This window comes from Galleria mellonella, unplaced genomic scaffold (assembly GCF_026898425.1).
Source record: "Galleria mellonella isolate WM207_F2 unplaced genomic scaffold, CSIRO_AGI_GalMel_v1 utg83, whole genome shotgun sequence".
Classification (NCBI taxonomy): Eukaryota; Metazoa; Arthropoda; class Insecta; order Lepidoptera; family Pyralidae; genus Galleria; species Galleria mellonella.
In genome coordinates this window covers 991,765-1,016,616 of record NW_026442162.1, presented here as the reverse complement: position 1 = coordinate 1,016,616, position 24,852 = coordinate 991,765, and the positions used below count along the sequence as shown (strand labels likewise).

The window sequence follows — 24,852 nt, the reverse complement described above, 5'->3', positions numbered from 1 at the left end:
ACCTCTTTTCGTTTCAGTGACATCGCCGATACGACACTCCAGAGGGGAATTCACATTAAAAATGAAAACATCCTGCACTGCACATCTTTAGTTAAATGCGATGGCAATGATATTGGGTATGCTTGCGTATTGAACTTATATCATAGGTGAGTGCGTATTAAGTCTCTGGTGGTACTTATATAAAAAAAAATGGTAAACATGTGTACTGCATTGAATATGACTAGGTTGATAGGTGGGTATATAATTGCAATATATACACCAAGCTACGTGGTTTAACAGAATCTCTACAGCAAGGCTATTGCTGATAACGTTATCTTGGTAGAGTGGAAACTGTTATTTCTATGTAACAACGACACTGTCTTGGCGGCTAATCAAATGAGCTTTTTTTTCATTGAAATGATTATTTTGGGATATCTTTTGATAGAACTAGCAGTTACTTATATTCACTGTCACTTCATGAGTACCACAGTTTTTCCATAAATTTTTGGCCCTCATGATCGTACAACGATCATAGGATATTTAGCACAGCGAATACAAAATATATTAATAATAATAGACATGAAACAGGTACATTTAAAGATACAAAAACAGAGACTGCAATCCGTACAAAGTACCTACACCTATGACTGACGAGATGTTACATAGACGTAATTGTATTGAAAATATTCGAATTCAGAATGCATTCTGAACTATGTGTTTAAAAATAGATTTTGCTTCACGATAAGTTATTTTTTGCTCCGCAAACAAAAATATCAGCTTCAGTCGACACAAAATTAATATGGGACCAAAAAGGGTGTGTAAACCCTATTGATTATAAAAAGATTATTAAAAATCGGCAAATAATTAACCACAAAAAGTGTAGAGATGAATTAAGTTCTACTTCCCGTGGTTATCGATCGCTCAAAAAATAAAATAAGCTAGACTACCATTAGAATTTTTAAATAGAAAGTATACTTCCATACCATAAACTATTGTGAAATTCATTCTAAACAAAAATATGATATAGTTTTGTGTCCCTCATTTCGATAGGCCGCCGTCTTACCTATTTACGCTGTGAGGCAGTTATACGTGCATTGTTGTTTCGGTTTGAAGGGTAACAAAGTCATTGCAATTGTCTACACAAGAAGCATAGCTTTTGTTCGCAATTTATCTAAATATACCTGTAAAAATTTGCTATTTTTGGTAATGTCATTTTTGTGGTTATTAGAGTATTCGTTAAAACAAAAATAAATATAAACATATATACAATATATATCAGATATTATATATTAAAACAAAATACGGAAAGTACGAGTATATACATTAATCGAACGGTTAATGTTATTAAATGTCACTTACATATAACGACAATATTAGCAATAGATAAATATAGAATAGCAGATTAGCAATAGATTGATAAAGATACACTTAACACACAAAAAAAAAAAAAATAGGAGTATGACGCCTCTTGAAAATAGCTTAATAAAATACAAAATTACTTTAAAAAACATTAAAATCGTTTAAAGCAGGTATCATAAAATTATATTGTGAAATTCCTTTTTCATTGAATCCATTGTGAATATATGTATCTATTTATGTGTTGTTTATATTATTTATTTATGTATTTTTGTTATTTATATATGTAGGTGTATACAGCTACTTTTTATTGTATTATATGTTCAATTTTAACTAAGTGCATTAAACATTCTGTAATTTTCTTTCAGCTTCTCAAAGGTTGACTGTAAGAGATCCCTTTATGGGATAAGTCCGCCATAGTATATTAAATCTTTTAATGTGTCCATGTAAATTATGTACAATAAAGATTTTACAACAACAACAAAAGTTATTTTTGGAATGTAAAGAAAAATCATATAGTTTATAATTTTTCTAAAAATACTAAGGACAGTCATGCTTTGTTAACAATATCTTCCTTACTAGATATAAACCAACGGTAGAGATGACAAGCAAGTAACCCCAAAGGTTCAGATTTAGAGGCTATGGACATATGTAGATAGTGCCTTCAATATATATATAGAAACGACGGGAGGTAGCTTTTGTAGGCTTTGAGGTCCTTACATTGATACACGTAGCCATATAGATATATGAGAATAATAGGCTATCGCCTGATGGTAAGCGTTTGTAGTAAATACCTAGCTTATGAAAGGCTACGACAAGAGTGGCTCTAAACAAGTAACAAATAGCACTAAAATAATAGCGCCTATTTACGCTATTATTGAAATATCTAGTTTTGTTTGTCACTTGTTTAAAAGTATTACAAATATCACTTATATACATGTATGTTATATGTTGATTCATGATCAATACTCAAAGGTTACTTCCGATTGTACTATAATCATAAAAAATAACGAAAACATAAAAAGATATTGTTGTTTTAAATTTTAACTTTGAAAGAAGTAGGCGGTTTGAAGATATGTTAAAATTAATTTCAAAATTGTCGTCGAAGTTTGAAAGTTAGCAAAATTTTGAGCTCTTAATTTTGCTTATTTGGATTCGCATTTAACAAGATAATTAAGATTAGGTATGTTCCACAAAACACCGACTTGAAAATGTGGCAAAACAAAATATGTTGATCTAAAAACTAAATTGCTGAACCGATTTTGATAAAAATTTTATGGGACCAATCTGTAAGAATATTCTTTCAGATAAAAAAAAAAACCAAATCGGTTCACATCTGACGGAGTTATGAGGTAACAAACATAAAATAAATACAACCGAATCGAGAATCTCTTTTTCTTTTTGAAGTCGGTTGAAAGTATAGTACTACATTATCAATTACGTTCGTCTCATATATTTCATAAGTTAGATTTAAATCCTAGTAATACAATAAATACGAAAGTTTGTAATGATAGATGGAAAAACTTATTTAAATGAAATTTGGTACACGGATAAATTATATCGTAATTTAGTACACAGGATACTTTATATATTGTTTTACGCGGGCGAAACCGCGGTATACACATGTCAGACAATAGGTAACAAAATTACGCCCCGTGATTACTTCCGCGTGACCGAGACTAAAGTAGACTATGTCCTTTTCCTTGCCAAACACTATCTGTCCCATAGACGTAGTACAACGTACTACGTAATCTAAGATTTGTCCTGTGCCAAATTTCATGGCGCTTGGTTGAATCATTACTGTGCCAAAAATTACCAACAAATTCACACATTTATAAATTACGTAAGAATAAAATAATTTATTTTGTTTTATTTTTGTACGACGAATTTAGATAAGTACATATAATGAATTAAAGTATTAACTTATATATTAATATATATATATATATATATATATATATATATATATATATATATATATATATATATATATATATATATATATATATATATATATATATTAACCTATATATTAAACTATATATAATTATTAATCACAAAAAGCTTACAAGAACTTAAACTTTTTTTATAAATATATGCGATATCCTGTATTCTAAATTAAAATCTTACTTAAAATATAATAAGATTGTAACTAAACAATGTCTGTACATAAGAGATATTTAAGAAAAATTAGTATTAGGGGTCTCAGAGAAGCAATAGAAACCAAAATAGAAAGAAATTATTTAGAAATTTTGTTAAGCAAATTTTGTTAACGTTGTAACGCAAAAAGTACTTTACCAAATTGGATACACCTTTCACAGTTGTGTTCCTACTGTATCTATAACTTAAAATTTCGTATGTTTTATATTGATACGCCATTTAAAAGTAGTTTCTTTATTTATCTATTTCATTGCCTTTCGCACTATTGAAATTTATGCGTACGACGTGACGGGCAAAAACTTAGTCTTTATCAATAATATAAATTTGAAAACGAGTTTGTGTGTTTATTACCTCTTAGCGACTTAACAACTCAATCGATTATCAAGAAATTTGGTGCACAGGTACTATTAGGGATGCAGAATGATATAGATTACTATTTAACTCGGTCATTCGACATATCTCGGTTACACGGGCGTAATCTTGTGTAAAAACTAGTATTTCTATTAGACATCCCGTCGTCCATAAGTGCATTTTATTCGTTTTACAATAATAATAGTGTAATTACTAGTTCACATTTTTATGACGACTGAAGTTGCTATTTTTTGAAAAGTAAAAAAAAAAAATATTAAACTAAACCTGTACATGTGCATATAAAAATTTTACTAATATAATATTTAGACAATGTCTGCACATGCGAGATAATTGAAAACATTTACATGAGGGATCTCAATAATAAGATCAAAAGAAGCCAAATAATAATTTTTAGAATTTTTGTCTGATTGTCCATATGTTTGTTCCGGCAACACACAAAAACTACGGTATCAAATTAGATGCGGTATTCACAGTAGTGTTCCTATAGTTTTAACTTAAAATCTGCTGTATGTTTTATCTTGATACACCGTCTAAAGTTGGTCTATTTCATTGGTTTTCCTACTTCTGAAATCCACATAGTGGCGGGCAAATAGCTAGTAAAAAATAAATTCCTATCTAATTTCAGAGACTTGATTCATGGCGGCCATCCCACGTGTTATGGCTATATTCAGTGTGGTGTGCAGGCAGGACAGTGCAGTAAAACGAGCAAAAGCACGACCCAGCTGCATTGCAGCTGCCGGCGCGGCGTCTACTCCGGCCGCGAGCGGCGACGTCGCATTGTACCAATGTTGCAGCAAATCGTTGAACCGTCTAGCACAGGTGTTCAGAACTATACGTAAACATCGTAGTGAAAAACCGAAAGATGGGAATTGCTATCAACAGGGGCCGAGCTTAGTTTGCTGATTTGATCTTCGTTAATTCAAAATATTACTTTAATAAATAAATTGTATAATTTGATTATATGTCGCGAAACGGATATATAGATAGAATTTAATTATCGTACAATCGAAATTCGATTCGAATTCGATCAAAATTCGCATTAAAAATCATTGTTCGTTCATACAAACAAGTAATTTCGATATTAAAAAGAGGAAAGGTTTGATTGTTCGTTTGAAATAGATAAAGTCAACAAATACTCTACCGATTCTACAGACTATTTTGCCTATTTATATAGAAAGCTACATTATTAGCGAACATACGTTATTATACGTATATATTATATATTATCGCTAGTTTTTCATATTCCTATATTCCTGTTTCAATTTTCAAACGTCGACATCAACATACATACTTAACGATATACATATATAATACTATATGAGAGTACCTATTGTCACATTTCTACCAAATTTCAATGCAATTAATATGGGTGTTTAGATATGTAACTCGATAACCCTAACTCTACACATTGTAATTAACTTTAGTGTAAACTAATCTGGACTAATAGGGAATTGTTTGATCTAGAGTTGGTTGTAACCGTTGTTATCATAATGTGTACGTATTATTACCGACTTGTTGCACAAATATTATAAAAACAGCGATGACAAGTCGGTGCAATACTATAGAACTTGATTATCTTACTAATAAATATATATTACAATTTTTAAGTAAAGAGCAGTATTTTAAATATTTCCCCTGCCGAGGTTTTGCCAAGAGACTACAGCATGGGGTTCTTCAAAAGGGGGGTAAAGAGATTTCTTCAGGGTCGGCAACGCACGCGTAATGCCTCTGGTATTGCAGGTGTTCATAGGCTACGGTAACCACTTACCATCAGGTGGGCCGTATACTTGTTTGCCACCTCAGTGGTATAAAAAAAAGCTAGCCTAAACCTAAATAAATTTCAGAAACATCTTTATTAGTGTTTCAACTTCATTTTTGGAGCAGACAATTGTTATATGATACTCCTTTTTTATATTCGGGGGGGGGGGGGGGGGGTTGTTAATAATGAAGAATAAGGACCCCATTGCTAGCAATATACCCAAACAGGTCGACCTCCACGTGGTCCCCCCTGGAAACCATTCTGCTGAATTCCAAGTATATTCAACAGGATACGCTAACTGACCTGTCTTTTCATTCTCACCTATCATCACTTACTGGTGCCCAGCCAGCGTATACCGATAGCGCAGATGGGGTTACTATTCCATCATCACCTATTAAAAAAAAAACCTGTTATGTTCCAATTGAAACTTGTGTAAGTAGTACTTATTGCGGTATTTGAGCTTGGATTCGAATTTAAGAATGATTAAAGACCACGTTTTCCTCTACTTGGAATTGTTAATGTAGTAAAATCATGATGTGATGTTTATTCAGTCATATATGTGATGGACTTTGCTCTACCTCGTCTTATCTATTTTTCTCGGGAATATAAGTAAAGAAATGTATCTACACTAATATTATAAAGAGGAAAGATTTGTATTATTGTGTGTATGTTTGTAATTAATAAACTAAAAAACTATTTTGCCGATTTCAAAAATTCTTTCACTGTTAGAAAGCTACATTCATCCTGAGTAACATAGGCTACATTTATTGCTAGAAAAGATTAGGGATCCTTTACTAAAACTTTAGTAACGTAACTCAAGGTGTAAAAAAATGCTATAAAATATCTTTCGTCGCGTGCGCTGCGGAAACTATTGGTGATAGAACAAAAGTATGTTCTACAATATTGAAGAAAATATCAATTACTACAAAAAACTTCGCGATACTATATGTCCAATTATTATCGTTATGTCACAATAACCACTTTTTAAAATGTTGTAAAATTGTCCACCCGTGCGAACCCGGACGGGCTGCTAGTATTTTATATAACAATGCCATTTATTAAAAAAATTGCTTTAAATTTGTTGATGACAATAGAATTGTAACCCCGCTTGTGCTAATGGTATACGCTGGCAGGATAACAGTGAGGAATGATAGGTGAGATAAAAAGGTAGGTCAGTTAGCCCACCGTGAATAAAACGCCAGGAATTCAGTACGATGTTTTCCAGGTGGAACCACGTGGAGGTCGACCTGACAGGGTATATTACCAGCAATGAACTAGATAGTCCACTCTAATAATAATCCCATCTATTCCTTTAATTAAAAAGAGTTAGCTTAGTTAATTCATTGTTTTAAATCCGCAACCACAGCTATCATTTTATTTATGAAATCTAAAATAAATCAAATAATAAACAACTGCGATAAATAACACATTAAAAGCCTAGTTAGTTTGTGGTTTGCTTGGTAAATATTCATATTGCAACCACCTAGTGATTGAGTGTTTTGTTTTACACCCATAAAATATTAATTACACGGCAATAAATGAGAAGACATAAAAGACACCGCTTTTGAACTCTCTTTAGTGAACTTTGTTTTTTTTTCTTTAAACTTAAACCTTTTCCAATGTATTTAGAATAGTCTATTTTAAAAAATCACTCGTAGAATTGTACTTAATTTCAATCATGTTTATGATATGTTTGAATGAACGTTAGAAAGAGTTTTAGCTCGCAATAAAAGTTATGTAGCAATTCAAAATGTAGCAGCATTTATTACTCGTATAATGGCTTTTTTAGAATGGTGGAAAGGCAACATACAAAAAAATAATCCTACATGAAAACAATTTCACCAGTCGCATAATCAGTTTTGTATACAAAAGGTTGATAGATAACTTCCAATCTTTTAGAAACTAACGTAGGTCAAAGAATATTTCGAAAGGTGTCTACCTAGGTAAGGCATTAAGCAAGGCACTATGGGCAGAAAAGGTGAGTAAAACTAATAGATAATATGTATAAGTAAGTACAATTTGATGTAGACTGCCCTTATAAACAAAGAACTCGAGATGTACCTACGAGTAATAAAAATTCTGTCTGCTATCGGAGGATTCTCGGATATTTCGGTCATATTGCTCGTTGACAGTCCGACAATGTGGACAAGCGAATAGTTGTAGGTAAGATAGATGGAAAAAGACCACGCGGACGATCACCTAGTCGATGGTCGGACCAAATAACCGCCATTACGGGATTATCAATTGCAGCTGCCCTACAAGAGGCTGAAGACCATGCGAAATGGAGTAACATCATAAGAGAGACAACAGAGACCTTTCAAGGACACGATCTTCAGTAATGAAGTGGATGAAGAGAGAGAAAGAGAATAAAAATGCATGTTGAATGGTATTGCTCTAAATATAGTCTAATAATGGTTAATAAAATTATCATATTAGTTTTGAGAACGGATGAATATGAATATCATTACTTTTAATCACTTCAAAAAAGAGATTCCCAGTTCAGTTGTATTTTTCTTAACATTTGTTATCTTGTAGCTCCGTCATTTCAAAACCGATTTCAAAATTCTTTTTTTATCCGAAAGGATATACTTACAGATTAGTCCCATAGAAATTTTATCAAAATCGGTTCAGTAGTGTAGTTTTCACGTCAAAATAACTGGTTTTGTCATAATTGAAATCCTTTTTTTGTGGGACACAATCTTAAATATTTTATATTTGTTATCTCATAACTCCGTCAGTTAGAAATACATTTGAAAATTGCTTTTTATCTGAATAGATATATTTTCAGATTGGGCCCATACAAATATTAGCAAAATCGATGCTGTAGATTAGTTTTTAAATCTACCACGATTTTACCATGATGTCTGATGCTTCTTTTGGAACACAATCTTAAATTATAAATACAGCGTGAACTTAGCACTATAACTATAATGTGTAAAAATACAGAACGATAATTATAATTTCTCAGCTTTTTATACCTTGCATATATGCAATGAGGATCAAATTCTCACTGTAAAGAAAACCGTAAGATGACGCACTTATCAATACATATGCTATCGTTATCGTGTTGCATGTCGTTCATTGACAATTACATAGTTGCTCAACACATCTTTGACAACATCGACATAAGAGATGAATATTATTATAATTATGTGCTTCATTAACAGACATGATTTTTAAGTACATACCTAATGACAGTAATCAGTTATACTGAAACATTACAGTAAATTAATATAGTTACAAATGTCTTATAAATTTTTAACTAATGATTTTGAGAGAAATCGAATTTTTATATATACATGGGTACCTTATATGTAATAGTATAAATAAGTGTATCCCAAAAGAATGGAATAAGTGAAGTTGGGTAAACCACTTGATCGCATAAGTGAGAGGTGGATAATGCTCTTCAACTTGGTTACAAACAAACCTAAAAAGGCGACGCGGCAGACCACCTATGTGGTAGAGGGGGGAGGTGGTCCGCTTTCATAATGGCTAGTCCAACTGACAAAGGGCCAAGATGAGTGAAATCAGTCGACTACTGTCTAAACTCAATGAATGTAATCTTTATCAAAATAGGTTTTTTACCTGTTTACCAAATGAAAGGTAATATTTTTCTAGAGTATGCAATGTTTGTCTGTTTCCAGATGCTGTAGTGTCCAGATCTTTAACGCTACGTATATGTAGCTTAAACAGTTTGATGTATTTTTATAAATAGGATGTCGCTATATTCGTTTTAAATTGCTTTATTCGACACGATGACAGTGGAAAACGCACGATGATAATTTATTTTACTTCTAAAATTTAAGACCATTTATGTGAATTGTCTTTGTGAGTAACAAAAGGATTTCAATGTTAAATTTCTAACTAACACTCCGGTGATGAAAAACATAGATAACAAATTAAATTAATCTGAAAGACGGTGGTACGTTTGTTTTCTGCCACATCGCAATCCAATATACGAAATGTGGACATGTCGAATGTTATAATCACTATAATGTCAATAGTCGACAAATGCCGCTGACTACTCCATTAGAGATATAAGGTCTTGATGCGAGTATATTTGTTTAATTTTATTTAAAAGTATGGTTTTTATTACACTGTCACATCCACTTATTTCATTACAAACTTCAGTATTAGTCACAGCATTGTCAGTACGGTATATTATTTGTCAGAGTTTATTGCTTTGCCATAATCATGATGTGGCGTTAACTCACTTAGAGAGACAATTTAGCTGAGTTGTGATCGTAAGCGTTCTCGTTCGTGGCTCGGTTTCACTTTGCCAGGAAAACAGACCCCTCTCCACGGTTATGAACCGCACAAAATGTAAGTATACATAGCAACACCCACCGGATATACCCTTGGGATGTAGCATGTGGTATCTACCTACGTAGCAGCCATATACTTTATACGAAGTCGTTTCTTTTGCTTTCCATCTCACGAAATTAATGATATAATTTATACAATCTACGGACGGTAGAAGTGATTCACTTCTTTGATATTGTATTAAATATTTTTTTATTTCTGCACTAGTTTGTAGCCACGACTTTGTTTGATTGACATGGATAAAAGGTAACCTGCATCCTTCTCTATCCCATATATTATATATGTACCAAATTTCATGACGATCGGTTGAACCAATAAGGTGTTTAACATATAATTATGATAAAATCGTAAGCATCGTAGAGCCTCTCTATGATTCTATATTATCATCTTACAAGTGAGGTACCCCTTAGCATAGATCATAACAACAAGAGTAACAAATAGCGCTACCTGCAAAGTCGCGTTCTTGCGGTAAAAAGGTTGCTATGTAAGGGGAAGGGTTCGGTTCGGGAACTCGTTCATAACACCCTTCTTTATTTTGCTAGCGTACAAGTTGCGATAACCTACCTGGTGGGCCGTATACTTGTGTACTATCTGTGACCTATAAAGACTATCTAGTCAATGACTGCCAAAAATAACAAAAATATCGGTAAAAAAAAATATTTTGTATCTATCTATCTTCACGACAAGACTTTTGTGGACTAGGCTGGGAGAACCTCTTTGCTTAATTTCTTTATTAAGCCCTTTCCAGAAGAAAAAAATTTCAATTCTTCCGTTTTCTTTTTGTGACTATGTGATGCGATTACGTCTATAGTTCCTAGCCATTTTCCGCAAATCTTTTGGCAATCGATAGCGTTTACTCCCATGTGAGTCTCATCTTTTTGTAACGACTGAAGCTACTGTTTACTTACTGTTGTTAAGGAGTAAGTTTTGCTCCATTTTAATTTCAAGTGTTTTACTTCTCATTGTTCATCGGTGTATTTACGTTTGAAATAGCTTTTCTTGCGGAGCAAAATATTGCGATTGTAACGAAATAACTATGTTGCGAAACTACAAAATAATTACTCTTGATATAACTTCTAGATACTTATATACTCTTGTTCGCTTGTAAGCAATTTACGAAAGTAGGTATCTTCTAGTGTTTTAAATTTTCGATATAGAAGTATAGAAACAGTGAATAGAGCCCCAGCTACGAGTAAGTTACAATCTCTACAGCTAATGTCTTTCGAAGGTATCGGGGGCGTATGAAACTTGTTATTGGCACTACCATGAGCTTGTCTGTCTGTGCACTGACATGAAACAGCGGATCTGTGCCGTACGAGAATTGCACTAATTAGGTTCTTGAACCCGCCTGCTTTACTTACTTTTTATATGCCTACAGTAATTTTAATAAGACTCTAGGAAATAAATACGGTGCAAAATTATTCAATGAAAATCTAATGCAATATTAAAAAAAATATATCTCGATATTGATGATATTTTATACATTTGTAGATGAACTTTAATTACTGTAACAGACGTCCAAAGTGTACCTGTAATTTGCTTTTTCAACAGCCTCATTGTAAAAGTAGCAGATTTAGCAAATCCTAGTTGGACGCCCCGGGTCGACCACTCCTGCGGGGTGCGCCGTCAGCTGCCACCCCCGTCACTCACCCGCCCCCCGACTTTCACTCTCTTGTGCGTCGGGGATCTCGACCCTGCTGTGACTACAAAACACTGTTTACGCCACTAGCACGCAAGCCGGTTGATTCTTATTCAATCTGCCGTAGGTGCCAAAATGGCTTGAACCAAAAATGGTACGAGGCCGGGAACATTTGTAGCGGTGCGTCTAGGGTGTAATAACTGGCAACGTGTAGACACGGAATATTGAGGCGTGTTGTGAACGACGCAGAGGCGAGGTTCGGGTGTAAACGTTGTTGACACGCACAGCGACTGCTGCCGAAGACACCACCGGACGAGTACCGGATCCCTTGTCACCGGGCTCGTGTACACTCACAGATATTTCATGTCGACGAAAATGTTTTACGGAAATAAAGCATTTAATGCGTCTAATCATTGTGCTAACAGTTAAATGCGTAGACGGTTAGTCTACGTCATTATAGGGAACAACAGACCAGTGATTATTCAAGAGCGTTAAAGCAACCATGTTTGATACACAGCAGCCGCAACAATAATGACCTCGAAACACCCACTTAGATTAAGATTATCAAGTCGTGACGTCATATCGACGGATCTAGCCAGTTCGGTTGTTACTTAGTCCAATGTGAAAAATATTAGTTATTGACATTGAACCCTTATCAAATATAATAATTTTCTATAGGCACATACAGTCCCATGTAGTATATAAATACCGAAGTGAAGATTGTGTTTACATTGATGATATTAAAGCGTTGTCTTCATCGCGTAGATGTTCATGTGCTAATGAATCTCGGAGGATCGTATTGTACCTACTATCTGTACTTTACCGAACCCGTATTCAGACGCTTCTATAGTTATATATAAAACTAATATATACCTAAGTAGCAATTTACCACAAACAGTGGTAGAAGCTACAGTGAGTAGGACAGCAGCAGATATTTACCGCTTGTCCATACAATGTTATCGTGCATTAGGTAGGTAGGTACGTGCGTCACGTCGCGATTTGATTTCATGGTAGACAAATACAGACTTACATTAGTATATTCTGCTAAATTTAAAGCACGGCAACAGAATAGAATGCAGTGTCAATACGATAAGCGATTTTTAATTGCAACTCTGATTTGCGACTCTCTCTATCAATTTAAGTTTGGTTATTTCATGTGAGTGAATAGGTATCTACATAGAGGTACATATCTATAACTCATAAGAACGACGCAAGAGCAGAGCAAAGACAGAGCAGAGCTCGAGGTCGGGCGCGCCCGCGTCGCCACCGCACCGCAGTACTCCCGCTACGACCCTACGGCCCACGCGATAAGGCGCACATCGCAGCGCGCACTCGCTGACCTCACCGCACCGCGCCGGCAAATAATAAATATGTAACACTGATAATGCCGCAGAAGCGATGACCGGTAAGTATTTAGGGATTCTCATTTGGCAAACATACGACGGGTCATCGCGCCCACGACAACGCCGCCCGAGGTCGCCGAGTTCGCTGAAGACGATGTTGTCGTAGATGGCCACCGTCTATTTCTGGTCACCGGGCGACAGGATCGCTCAGAAATAGTCGGTGTGCGGTATTCCGCAGAGTTCTCTGGCGAGTTAGGCTAACGCTAAAGATGGGGTAGTCACGTGCAGCGAAATACATACCTGTGCGCAGCGGAGGTGGTGTCACTCGCGGTTCGAACAACACTCGTGTCGAAGGCGCGCGGCTGACTGGCGGACTGGCGAGCAGCAGCGAGCGTCGCCGCGGCAGCAGCGGCCGCCGCCCGCGCCCCGCGCACCACCCGCTGCATTCCGTGCGTGCGCCCGCCGCCGTCGGGAGAGCCGCCACTCGCCGCTTCCACTGACATCAGCGCCTGACGCCTCCCCATATCTTTCACGCACATTGCCGCCGCTCGCTTGTCACCTCTGTGTGACCCTCACGACCGCCTACCCGCAACGACCTCGTTCTGTTGTTCTCATCCCATATGAGTAGATATAGGTTGACAGGTAAATAGTAATGATAATATCTCGACTGCTTTGTCCGTTTGTAGCTGCCAATCTGCAGATAACAATTAAAACAGTACGTTATACTAAGTCTATGATTAAAACAAATAGAAGACAACACATTCGTAAATTCAAAACTGTGCCTTGGAGGCCTAGTAGTAGTACATCTCAGTGATCAGTAATAGTACATGGGTAGTTGATGAAAATTCAAACATACTATAACATGAGTGATCCTTGTGGTACAGCGGTTTAACCCACTGACTCACCTACGTTGCGGGTTCGATTCCCGCACAATACAAACATTTGTACTCCAAGTCTGTATTAGTCTGAGATTATTCCAATTACTAATATGTGTATTATACGTTATAAAAGTTTTGCTTCATTTGAGATAAGATATCATAGGGTAATACGCCTAAGTATGATAATGTGCAATGTCACTGTAGTAACAAATAAATATGTTAATGATATAAAAAATATCACATACAAAAAAGCCTTAAAATGAGAAAAGCATGTAAATTGATGTAAATAAATAGTTGTAAGTTATATGTTATTAGCCAAAATTTGAAACAACGAAAATAATTATATGCATAACGAAAATTAACGGAATTGATTATTGTTACAGCACATTATGTAAGTAGGAAGATTTCGGTTATTTGAAATGACCCGTGGTGACTAGTGCTCGCTTACTAAGAAAGGTTCTTTGGTTCTTTGCTTAGGTTCGATTCGAAAACGGTATTTTTGTTAAGTAGTACTTTTATCTATTTCTTATTACATCTTTTAACTTCTTTCATAGAAAAAGTATTATACTTCTGTTTAGAAACAATACGTAAATAGGTTTAGTATTATTTCTTTTAGTAAATACGAGATAAAGCGTTAAAGGCCTTGTATTTTATCTCTTTTGTGGTATCACTTCGGACAAATATTGGAAAAATGCAAGATTGTTATTGAGAGAAACGCCCGTGCTGGTAATATCTACCTACTCAAATTATTTTGAATTTAAATATGCTTAGATAAAAAAAGGTTTATATAAAAGGTTGTCTGGAAGAGACCGCTCTTAGCGATAAGGCCGCCCATTATTTTCTTAGTGTAATATTTTCTTGTAATTGTTTGTATTTATAATAAGTTCTCTATTGTAATCTTATGAAGGAAATAATATACTATTTACTTATTTTTTATTTATTTTTTGGGGTTCATACCTCCAAAAGAAAAAAACAGAACCCTCAGTGATCACTTCGTTGTCCGTCCATCCGTCTGTCAATACCCTTTTTCTTAGGAACGCGTGAAGGTATCAAGTTGAAATTAATATCATATACTCAGGTCTACAATCTTTTAAAGCAGTGAAAAATCAAACTTCTAAATCGACGCAATCAAAAGATACGGCCGTTTGTTCCATTTGTATTGCATATTTCGACATTCGCAAAAGGAATCAAAACCTATAGGGTACTTCCCATTGAACTAGAATCATGAAATTTTGCAAGAAGCAATGTCATGTAGCACAAGTAAAGAAAAAAATCCGAATAACGTAAATTTGTAGATATTACACAAAAAAAAATTAACTTGAGACTTTGTACGAAACTCTCGTTGCGCGAGTCCGACTCGCATTTGACCGGCTTTTTGATACTAGAAAGAGACTGAATAAAAATTTTTATTTGGGGACTGTCCTGGACCTCTGGGAGGAGATGGATCATCTATCACTGGCGCCCCGCCAGCATATACCGATAGAGCGGGGGGAAGGGTATTTTAGTAATGGAGATATCCCATTAGGTCGACCTCCACGCGGTTTCCCCTGGAAACTATCGTGATTGATTTATATTTGAATTCGTCACGATGGACCAACTGATCAACTGCTTCATCAGCATCTATAATCCCTCACTAGTGCCCCGTCAGATAGATAGCGCCGGTGAAGTTACCATTTCATTATCATCCATAAAAAAAAAATATCGATAGCGCACACGGGTTACCATTCCGTTTTCCCAGATTAAAAAAATCCAAGACAGAGAGCTAAAAACACTTTCGGTTATTCATAATTGCATTAGTTCATAGATCGCTTCATATTTGCAACACATTATATACAAAGAGGGAAAATGTATTTGTTTGTTTGTAATGGATAAACTCAAAAGCTACTTAAAAGACCTAATTTTTATTAAAGTTCTTTTAGCCATGTAAACTCTGATAATTGCAGAAAGGTGAATAAAAATAATTTATGAATAAAATTTAAAAAATGCTAATTTTTTATTATAAAAACATGCAGTGCTCAATTGCTTAATAAATCCATGTATCTAACTAAAATCTATCTATAACAAAAATTAATAGTTTTTCTGTTCCTATATATATATTATGTATGCACATACGTAATATGTAAGGTCGGCAACGCACACGTGACACCCCTAGTGTTGCAGGCATCCATTGGCTACAATAACTGTTTATCATAAGACGGGCTGTATGCTTGATTGTCACCTTTTTGGTATAAAAAAAAATGTATTGTATTAGCATTTAATTAACAATCATTCCAACATTTTTATACCATTCTTTCAAGGAAAAAAAATTTGTAAGTAGATAGCTTTTATGAATATCGATTGGAAATGATCCCTATCACGAATCCAATCCGAAATGAAGTTCCCTCGAGGCGATAGAATTCACAACTGCTTGCAAAGCTTGTCATATAGTATAGGTATCTATTTATCTTAGGGTCAAAGAACGATAACGCTTTATTGACCACAAAAACATCCATCGCGTTGTCCACTGTGTTCAAGCCTAGTTAGGAAGAATTTTCGTTTGTAAGAAATTGGAATTGACAGCGATTATGGACATAAGTAGCATTGAAGTTTCAGTTACAAATCCTATCCCTGAGCTTCTAAATAAAACTGCCGCCTGTCATTTAAATAAAGAATAAGTCTGAAAATTAAAACCTTATTAAAATAATCACGCCCTAAAAGTATGAACCAAGAAAATATTCTTATCTAAAATTGTTATGTACAAACTATTCAGTAATTATTGCCTATTAAATAAACAACTTACACGTACTTAATATATTTTAATGTATTATTAATGAGTAATAATGAAATGGTAGGAGTTGCATGCGCTATCGGCATACGATGGCGGGGCACCAGTGAGGGATGATATGCAGGTCAATTAGCCCATCGTGATGAAAACACCTGGAATTCAGCACGATGGTTTCCATCGGGGACCATGTGAAGGTCGACCTGGCAGAGTATATTACTAGCGATGGGACTAGTAGTCCGCATTACTTACAAATAGTGTTGTTTGTATGGGTGAAAATGGAATGTCTGCGCTATTGGTATAAGTTGGCGCGGGACACCAATAAGAGATGATAGGTAAGGATAAAAGTAGGTCAGTTAGTTTATCATATCGAATTTCACAAGAATTAGCCACGATGGTTTTCAAGAGAAACTGTGTGGAGGTCGACCTGATAAGATATATTGCACTGGGACCCCATATCCATTCAAGAAATAAGTTTACCCGTATACATTTTCGTTAAAATCTGATATCTATATAAAAATTAAACGTACAAAAGCATTTACGAGGGTCAAACTGAAAGTCCTTAGAAAATCAAAAACTGATTAAATTATCAAGTTTTTACCTTGACTTTATCTTTTCAAAATAGTGTCTATTCACGTTAATACATCGCTGCATCCGATAGAACTACTGAGAAAAGCACTTTGCCCACTCGTCCTTAGGGATCTCTTCGACGGCCTTCTGAAACGTAGCCACAGCTTCTTCGGCGTCCATAAAACGTTTTCCTTGAAGTTTTTCTTTTATTTTTCGGAATAAATAAAAATTGGTCGGGGCTATAAGGCGGATGACCCAGTAATTCTACGTCTGAGGTCGCCAAATAATCGATCGTTTACCTGGCGGTGTGCGACGAAGCATTGTCGTGGTGAAGGAGGATCCTACTGCGAGGTCGTTTCTCATGCACTTTTTCCAAAACACGTGGCAAATAATTGTTACTGTACAACTCTACAGTAACTGTTTTTCGATCCTCTAAAACAATGGTCGCGTAATGACCTGTCCTTCCAAGGAACGAGGCCACCATTTTTTTTCCTACGCTTCGACCTCTCTTCACTTTAGTTGGCAACTGTTCGGAAGGGAACACCCACTGGGCTGACTGTCTTTTAGTTTCGGGATTATAACAGTAAATCTAGCTTTTGTATCCCGTAATTATGTCAAACAAAGAATTTGAGTCACCTCCGTTAAATTTTCATGCCTTTCACGGCACCAATCAACACGACGGAGTTTTTGAGCCTCGGTCAAATTATAAGGTATCCACCGGGCACAAAGCTTCCTGACCGCCAAATGTTCATGGAGGATTTTGTGCACTTGACTCATACCAATCCCTAAGCTTGCCTGGATCTGCTAATAGGTCACTCTTTTGTCAGTCTCTATCATACGCCGCACAACACTGATGTTATCTTCAGTCGTCGCCGTAGAAGACCGTCCCTCACGCACATTATCGGTGAGATTAGTGCGACCACGTTTAAACTCATTAAACCAGTTGTGAACAGTGGCACGAGATGGGGCTTCATCGTGAAAAGCCAATCATAGTCTATCATAACTTTCTTGTTGACTTAGGTGACATCGAAAGTCATAAAAAATCATCACACGAAAATTTTCTCATGTTAAGTTCATGCTAACGTTACACAGACTATTTTCAATTTGCCGCCAAACCGTAAAACAAATGACAAACGAATAAATTATAATAGTAAAGATAAAGTAGTAAAGAGTTCCATTTTCAAAATTTTAACAATTTCTTTAATTTTTAAAACTTTTTAGTTTTAAAAATTTTCAGTGTAGCCCTCGTAAATAAATAAATACATATATAGTGGTCAAAATCTTAAACATTTCTGAAAAACTGTCATTTTCAATCTATTATAATCGAGAATTTTAAAAAATTTGAGTTATAAGCAACCTACTATTAAACTGAAATATTCCCACCTATCATCACTTACTCGTACTCCGCCAGAATATACCTATAGGGTAGGTAAGGTTACCAGTTCAATTTCATCCCATAAACTATGTAATGCAGCAGTTTAATAAAGTAAAAAATGTAAAATGTATTTATTATTAAAGAATGTAATAACAATGCAATGCATGAGACTAAACAACGTTTGCTAGGGCAGTTACTTAAATTATATAAATAGAACATCAAGCCTCAAAAACTGGTCAACAAATTGTCAGCTAATTATCAAATTAGCTGACTCGTTTTTTTTTTCATTAGTGTTCTATATACTTACGCATAAAATGAATCTTGACGTATTATTTAATAAATAAAATGAGTGTTTACGCATTAAAAAGATGCAGAAATTATAAAACAAAATAAATTAGAAGTTATAAAGGCACCACTTATAATTATTTATCACGCAAAATTGTATGAAAAAGTTGACCCGTTTTTCTTGAAGCATTTCTATGGAAACACTTTATCTATATAATCTAAGGGCAGCTAGTATTTTATAATTTTTTAGAATAAATAAAATATAATTTTATAAGTATGGATAGCATCCACTGATGCGAAAGTTTACCCAGAAAACTAGATCAATAGTAGTACATGTGTTAGCCAGTTCTGTGCATCTGATTTTAACTATTTGGTGAAATAATTATTAAAAGAAATCTATTTTAATGCTACAAAGGTATAGGTATGGATTATAGAAATTTTCCAATTATCTGTAATGTTAAGGTAAGTATTAGTAGGTACCTAGTTTAGATAGTCGGGTGCGGATGGAGTGTTATCAACTGCTTTTGAAAGATGAATTTAGCCATTTTTATTAGGTTGAGTCAGCATGGAGTTAATTCAGCCTCTAGTCCTAAATTCTACTCAGAAATTACAGTCTGTTACAATAGCTTTCTGCGGTTAAATAGGTAAAATTTCAATGTGCAGTGCGCTTTTTTTTATTTTTAATAATAAATAGTTAATAGTGGTTCTTTATTGAATTTTGTTCTAATGTATGCAGAATTCTGTATTTGTAACATTTTTCTGGTGCACGCAAAATACCTACACACGAATCGAAAATAAAATATGACACGTTAAAAGAAGAGACGGTATTGTCCTTATATTGACGAAATTAGAAAAATTAAACTATGCAACCGTCAAGAAGTACCAAAATCAACACAATAAAATAATTGAGTATTTAGTCCCAGTGTTGTATGATTATTTATAATATATCACTATATTTTTAAAACAGATCTCTGTGATATATATGATATATATCTGTATATTTTTATTGAGATAGGTACCTATAATAAAACACCTAGCCTAACTACTTTATAGCGTAAAGTTTCAAATGCAATGAATTGCATAGTTGCATACGAATTTTTTTTATTAAGTGTTGTAAACCTGCACATAGCCAAGACTATAATGACAGTTTGTAATTTCTACATATACGATTTGAATCAAATTGGCAGTGTAAATTTTATAAACTGCATTTATTGCAGTTTTCGTCACTTGCATGTATCAGATAATAACCAGCTAAAATGAATATTATTATAACAACATTTAACAATCCTTTTTCATTTTTTTGCTTAGCTGAAAATGATAGTAAAAATATTACTTCACTTCAATATAAAGTTACAGGAAATGCACTTATTAATAAATCTCAAGTGGTAGACGCCAGCCATGGACAGGTAAGTAAGAAAAAATATTTGTATTAATAACTAAACTTGAACATATACATAGACTTCATCCACTGTTATTTGGTATTGCATTAATAGTAAATTTAAAAATTATGTAAACCCAAATTTACAAACATTATTAACTACAAAAATATACTACCTAATCCTTTAATCGTGTTACTTAATCTTTTTTAGGTCATCAGTCTGTACTTAAGTAACAGTTAATATATCACTTCATATTATTAAATGCTTTGTTTCCTTGTTTAAAGTATGTTGCAGTAATGTGGAAGGATAAATGGGTGAGAGGGATAGTGTCTTTGAAATCACACTTTTTAATTTGGCTCATTGATTATGGTATATATTTAAGGCCTAATGAAAAGACTGTTTACATTAATTTGCCTATGGAGTATAAAAAGTTGCCCACAAAAGTCTTTGAAGCAAGCATACATGGTGTAGTTCCTTTGGACAAGGTAAAAATAAACAAAAACAAAATCATAACATAGCTGTTATATATTTATACATAAATTTATATTTTAATAGCAAAAATAATTGAATTAATGTCTATTTTTGTTATGAATATTAAACTAGACTCTGGACCATACAGATTCCCTAGTCATAAGGCAAGTGTAGGCTCATTATTTTTATAATTAAAATACAATTATGTACTTATAAAACTTTTAGTAACAATTTTTTATTGCTATAGAAGGTGTAATGAAAATAATTATTCAAAACACTGCTATATGATATATAACAGTTTTATAGTGATATACAATACAATATATAAAATACAATGAAATGTGTATTTAAAATAATATTAAAATTAAGATAGTAGCATTGATATTTGTTGACATTATGATGTGTGTGTTTGTATCTATGGTATTTGATTAGTTAGCTCAATAGATTAAAGCACCAATATCTATTTTAAGCTATTTATGTTTTTTTTTTATTAAAAAAAAAAGAACTTGCAAACAATTTGCAATAGAATTGATCATATAAATTTGAATATTGCTTAGAGCTTGTTAATGTATCAGTATCATTAAATCCATTACCATTTAGGCATTTCAGTACAGTGTTTTTAACTGCTTAATATTTTAATAAATTTTAATAAATTTTACATAGAATATTTAATTCTATTTAACTTTATCTATGTCCCATCTGTTATTCAGTTATGTAAAAAAAATTATGCATTGGACGAACTCCTAGAAAATAGTTACAAAATTTCCTTTAGTATTATGTTTTAAAGAAAATATTTATATAGAAAACTAAAACTATTGGGAATTATATTTAAGAATTCTGTTAAAAAATACTACATTTTATACTACTATATTACAAGTCAATAAATGACTCATGGGTGATGGTTTTCTTAGCTTTCTTATATATAAAGAAGCATGTATTTATATAGTTGTCTTATTATTTAGGTGCTAAGTGAAGACTGCCAAATAATGAATGAGATTACAATTTCATGGAATGCAGGTGCAATAACAAAAGCACAATCATTAATAGAAAATGCTTTAAATATTTATTTTGCACCACTTGCTTTATTATCTACCCATCATAATGATATTGTAAGTAGAAAACAGACAACTTACAGTAAATTATATTGTATATGACCTAATATATATTAATTACTAGCGATCCAACCTTGCTTCGCATGGGTGCACATCACATCACATCACATTAGAAATCTCTCTAAAATTATCAGTGTTTCTCTACTATATTATGCATGTATTATACATATAAATCTTCTTCTTGAATGACTCTATCTATTAAAAAAACTGCATCAAAATCTGTTGTGTAGTTTTAAAGATCTAAGTATACATAGTTGAAAGACAAATGTGAAGCGACTTTGTTTTATACTATGTAGTGATAGTGATGATAATTTTTTTTTATTCTTATAGGTGCTTGGAGATTTATATATTGAAACAAAAGAAAGACGAATATTTAATATAATCGAAGAATTAGAATTGTGGCCAGTTTTTTTGGAAAAAAATAAAGAAGTTTACATTGAAAGTAATAAATTATGTTACTTAGAACATTATAATATATATGTCCTTAATTAGATGTATAGCTAAGTTATATGTATAAAATTTTTGAATTTACAAAGCCAGTTAATTTATTAATATGTTATTTATTTAAGGTTTCTAATAATATAGGTAATGTACCTCTTATGTATTTTAGATTTATCAAATTACTATATCAGCCGACGACAACATCGTGCTTGTCTTCTGAAGCCAGATATTCTAAATTTAGCAACAATAAATTTGACAACAACTCTTCTCGAGTATAACACTATCTGTGCTAAAGCTGTGCCACTTGAAATATCTTTGGAGTGCGAGTCGCAACAGGAAGATGGCAGCACTATTGTGGGGTTCGACATAAATAAAAAAGAAAAGTACAAATTGACACCTGACGAAATTGAAAAATATTCTAATATGTATATTACTATTTCTGGTCAAGAATACAATGTTCTGAATATTCTGTTAAATAAAATTAAAGATTTAATTATTTGCGAACGGTATAAGGATTATGATAAAAAATCTGTTGGTAGAGGTGTAGGATCCAGGCGACTAAACTTCTAATTTTACTAGGTAATTTATATTAACTTACCTAGTAAATTTTAATTTAGTACATTTTTGATAACCACTAATTTTTGTATCTTTATATTGTAAGGCTTAATTACTTCTGTAGTTAGAGCACCAAATTCAAGACTGTAATTTCTAAATTTACTACATACCTTATATTACCTTACCTTGTAAATGTTTACTTAGTACATTTTTAATAACCACTAATTTTTAGACTAACGGGGTGATAAAACACCTAATTGTTTCAGTAGTCTTAACTACTGGGTTCTGGTAGTATTACATTCTGCCTAATTTGTTTTTGAAAATTGGTATTAAATATTAATTACACTATTGTGGCTATTACAGTTGAGAATTTGATTATAATGGGTTTACAGATGAAGATAATATTTTAATAAGAGTACCTTGTTCTATAAAATGTAGTTCATTTTTGAGAATTATAAACTACCTGTTATAAACTTAAATATATCTTTTATACCAGTAAGATACAATTTAGTGTTAAGATAAAGTTGATTTTACAATAAAACTATCTAGTTCTATGGAAAATAATTTTTTAAGAACTAAAAGGACCTTACAGACAATTTAATAAATGACCTGTTAGGTCCTTACATGTATCTTTTATGCAAGCAGTATACAATTTAGTTTTAAGTTAAAAGGTTTTTTTTGGTTGTAAATTTTGAAAATTTTAAATTGATTGTTAAATATTTACATGTATCTTGTATACATGTAATATGTATACGATTTAGTTTGTTTGTTACACTTTATTGTACAGTAAAGTCTTAAATTGTAGGATACAGAGTTCTTGAGAAAAGAATGAGTACAATGGCGGACTTATCCCATATATGGGATTACTTCCAGTTGACCTTTGAATATCTATATAGAAATTGTGAATTGACAAAGATAAAAAAAAAATAGCTAATTAAAATGAGAAAATACACAGTGTTACAGTTGCAATACGAGAACAACTTTGAACTGGACAACATAACACATCTAAATGTTACCTAATACATCTAAAAGGATTATATGTCTATGCATAATATTTCTAGTGATAAATTAAAATTAATCTTGTAACTGAAATGTCTAGTTATATGAAAATTGTTGATTTTAGAGGATTTTAATTTTTATTTGTTAGATATTTATACGTATTTTGTACGCAAATAGTATTCAGTTTAGTAATAAGTTGATCATATTTTTGAAGAATCTAGTTTTATGAAAGTTGTTTGATTGCTTTTTGTTAGAAGACCAATTTAAAGGTGGATTTAGACTAAAGGACAAAAGCAATGTACAAAATAATTTGCTAAAAAATGAGTAATAAACGAATGCTTAAAAAGCTCATGAGATGCTTTTAGAAGTTTTAAATTAAAGAAAAATTGGGAAAGTATTGGAGGAACCAGCATTTGATTTAACGGTGTAACTCTTAATTGGTTCAGTTTTTTTAATGGATGATAATGGACTGGTAACTCCGCTTGTGCGGAGGGAAAGGGATTGTTAGTAATGGGGTCTTATTGACCCATTGCTAGTCTATCAGGTCGACCTTCACGCGGTTCCCCCTGGAAACTGTCGTGGTTCTAGTGGAATTCGTCACGGAATTCAACACGAAGGTTTCCAGACTGACAGGGTATATTGCTAGCAATGGGACCGATAGTCCGCAATACTAACGACCCCCCCCCCCCCCACACCACCCCGTCCCTTTAATAGTTTCAGTTAGCATTAAACACGTAACATATTCAGGCTTTAAAAACCCCTGTATTTAAATAGTTCCATATCTGTATAAGTCATTGCACATATACCTCTAGTTTATGATTTAAAACAGTGCGTATTTTTTTTTATAATATAATATCGTTGTTAGAACATACTTATTTACTTAAAATACAATTTTTCGATTATTAATTTGTTTAACCCATAAATTAGTGACACAATAACTTTAACAATAACTGCGTTTCATTCTTTATCTAACCTCGCGAAGACAGACGTCCATGGTTATATTATATTTGTTATGTAATTAGCTGACACGTTTCGGTAACTTGATGAAAATTTTGTTTCACTATAATGGTATTTTATTATTATTATTTTTTTTAA

The 24,852-nt window shown here is 33.2% G+C and overlaps 2 protein-coding genes across 4 annotated transcripts in view; one reads left to right on the top strand and one right to left on the bottom strand.

Annotated features, from left to right (window-relative positions):
* Window positions 1-13,601, bottom strand: part of LOC113517110 (zinc finger protein 91-like) — a 44,619-nt gene extending 31,018 nt beyond the window's left edge. The window contains exon 1 of one of the 2 annotated variants that reach the window (XM_026901688.3): window positions 13,232-13,601. The gene's annotated coding sequence lies outside the window, so the exon portion shown is untranslated. The remainder of the gene's footprint in view (window positions 1-13,231) is intronic. The other variant, XM_026901689.3, reaches the window with a different exon arrangement.
* Window positions 13,602-19,933: 6,332 nt separating this feature from the next.
* LOC113516727 (uncharacterized) lies at window positions 19,934-23,032 on the top strand. 2 transcript variants are annotated; one of them, XM_026901189.3, is made up of 5 exons: window positions 19,934-20,206; window positions 20,464-20,664; window positions 21,613-21,759; window positions 22,093-22,204; window positions 22,373-23,032. In XM_026901189.3, the coding sequence occupies exons 1-5, from the start codon at window positions 20,057-20,059 to the stop codon at window positions 22,771-22,773; spliced, it is 1,011 nt and encodes a 336-aa protein (XP_026756990.2). In that variant the 5' UTR covers window positions 19,934-20,056; the 3' UTR covers window positions 22,774-23,032. The 2 variants fall into 2 exon arrangements, with proteins under 2 accessions (XP_026756990.2, XP_031763830.2); XM_031907970.2 differs by lacking the exon at window positions 21,613-21,759.
* Window positions 23,033-24,852: the final 1,820 nt, after the last annotated feature.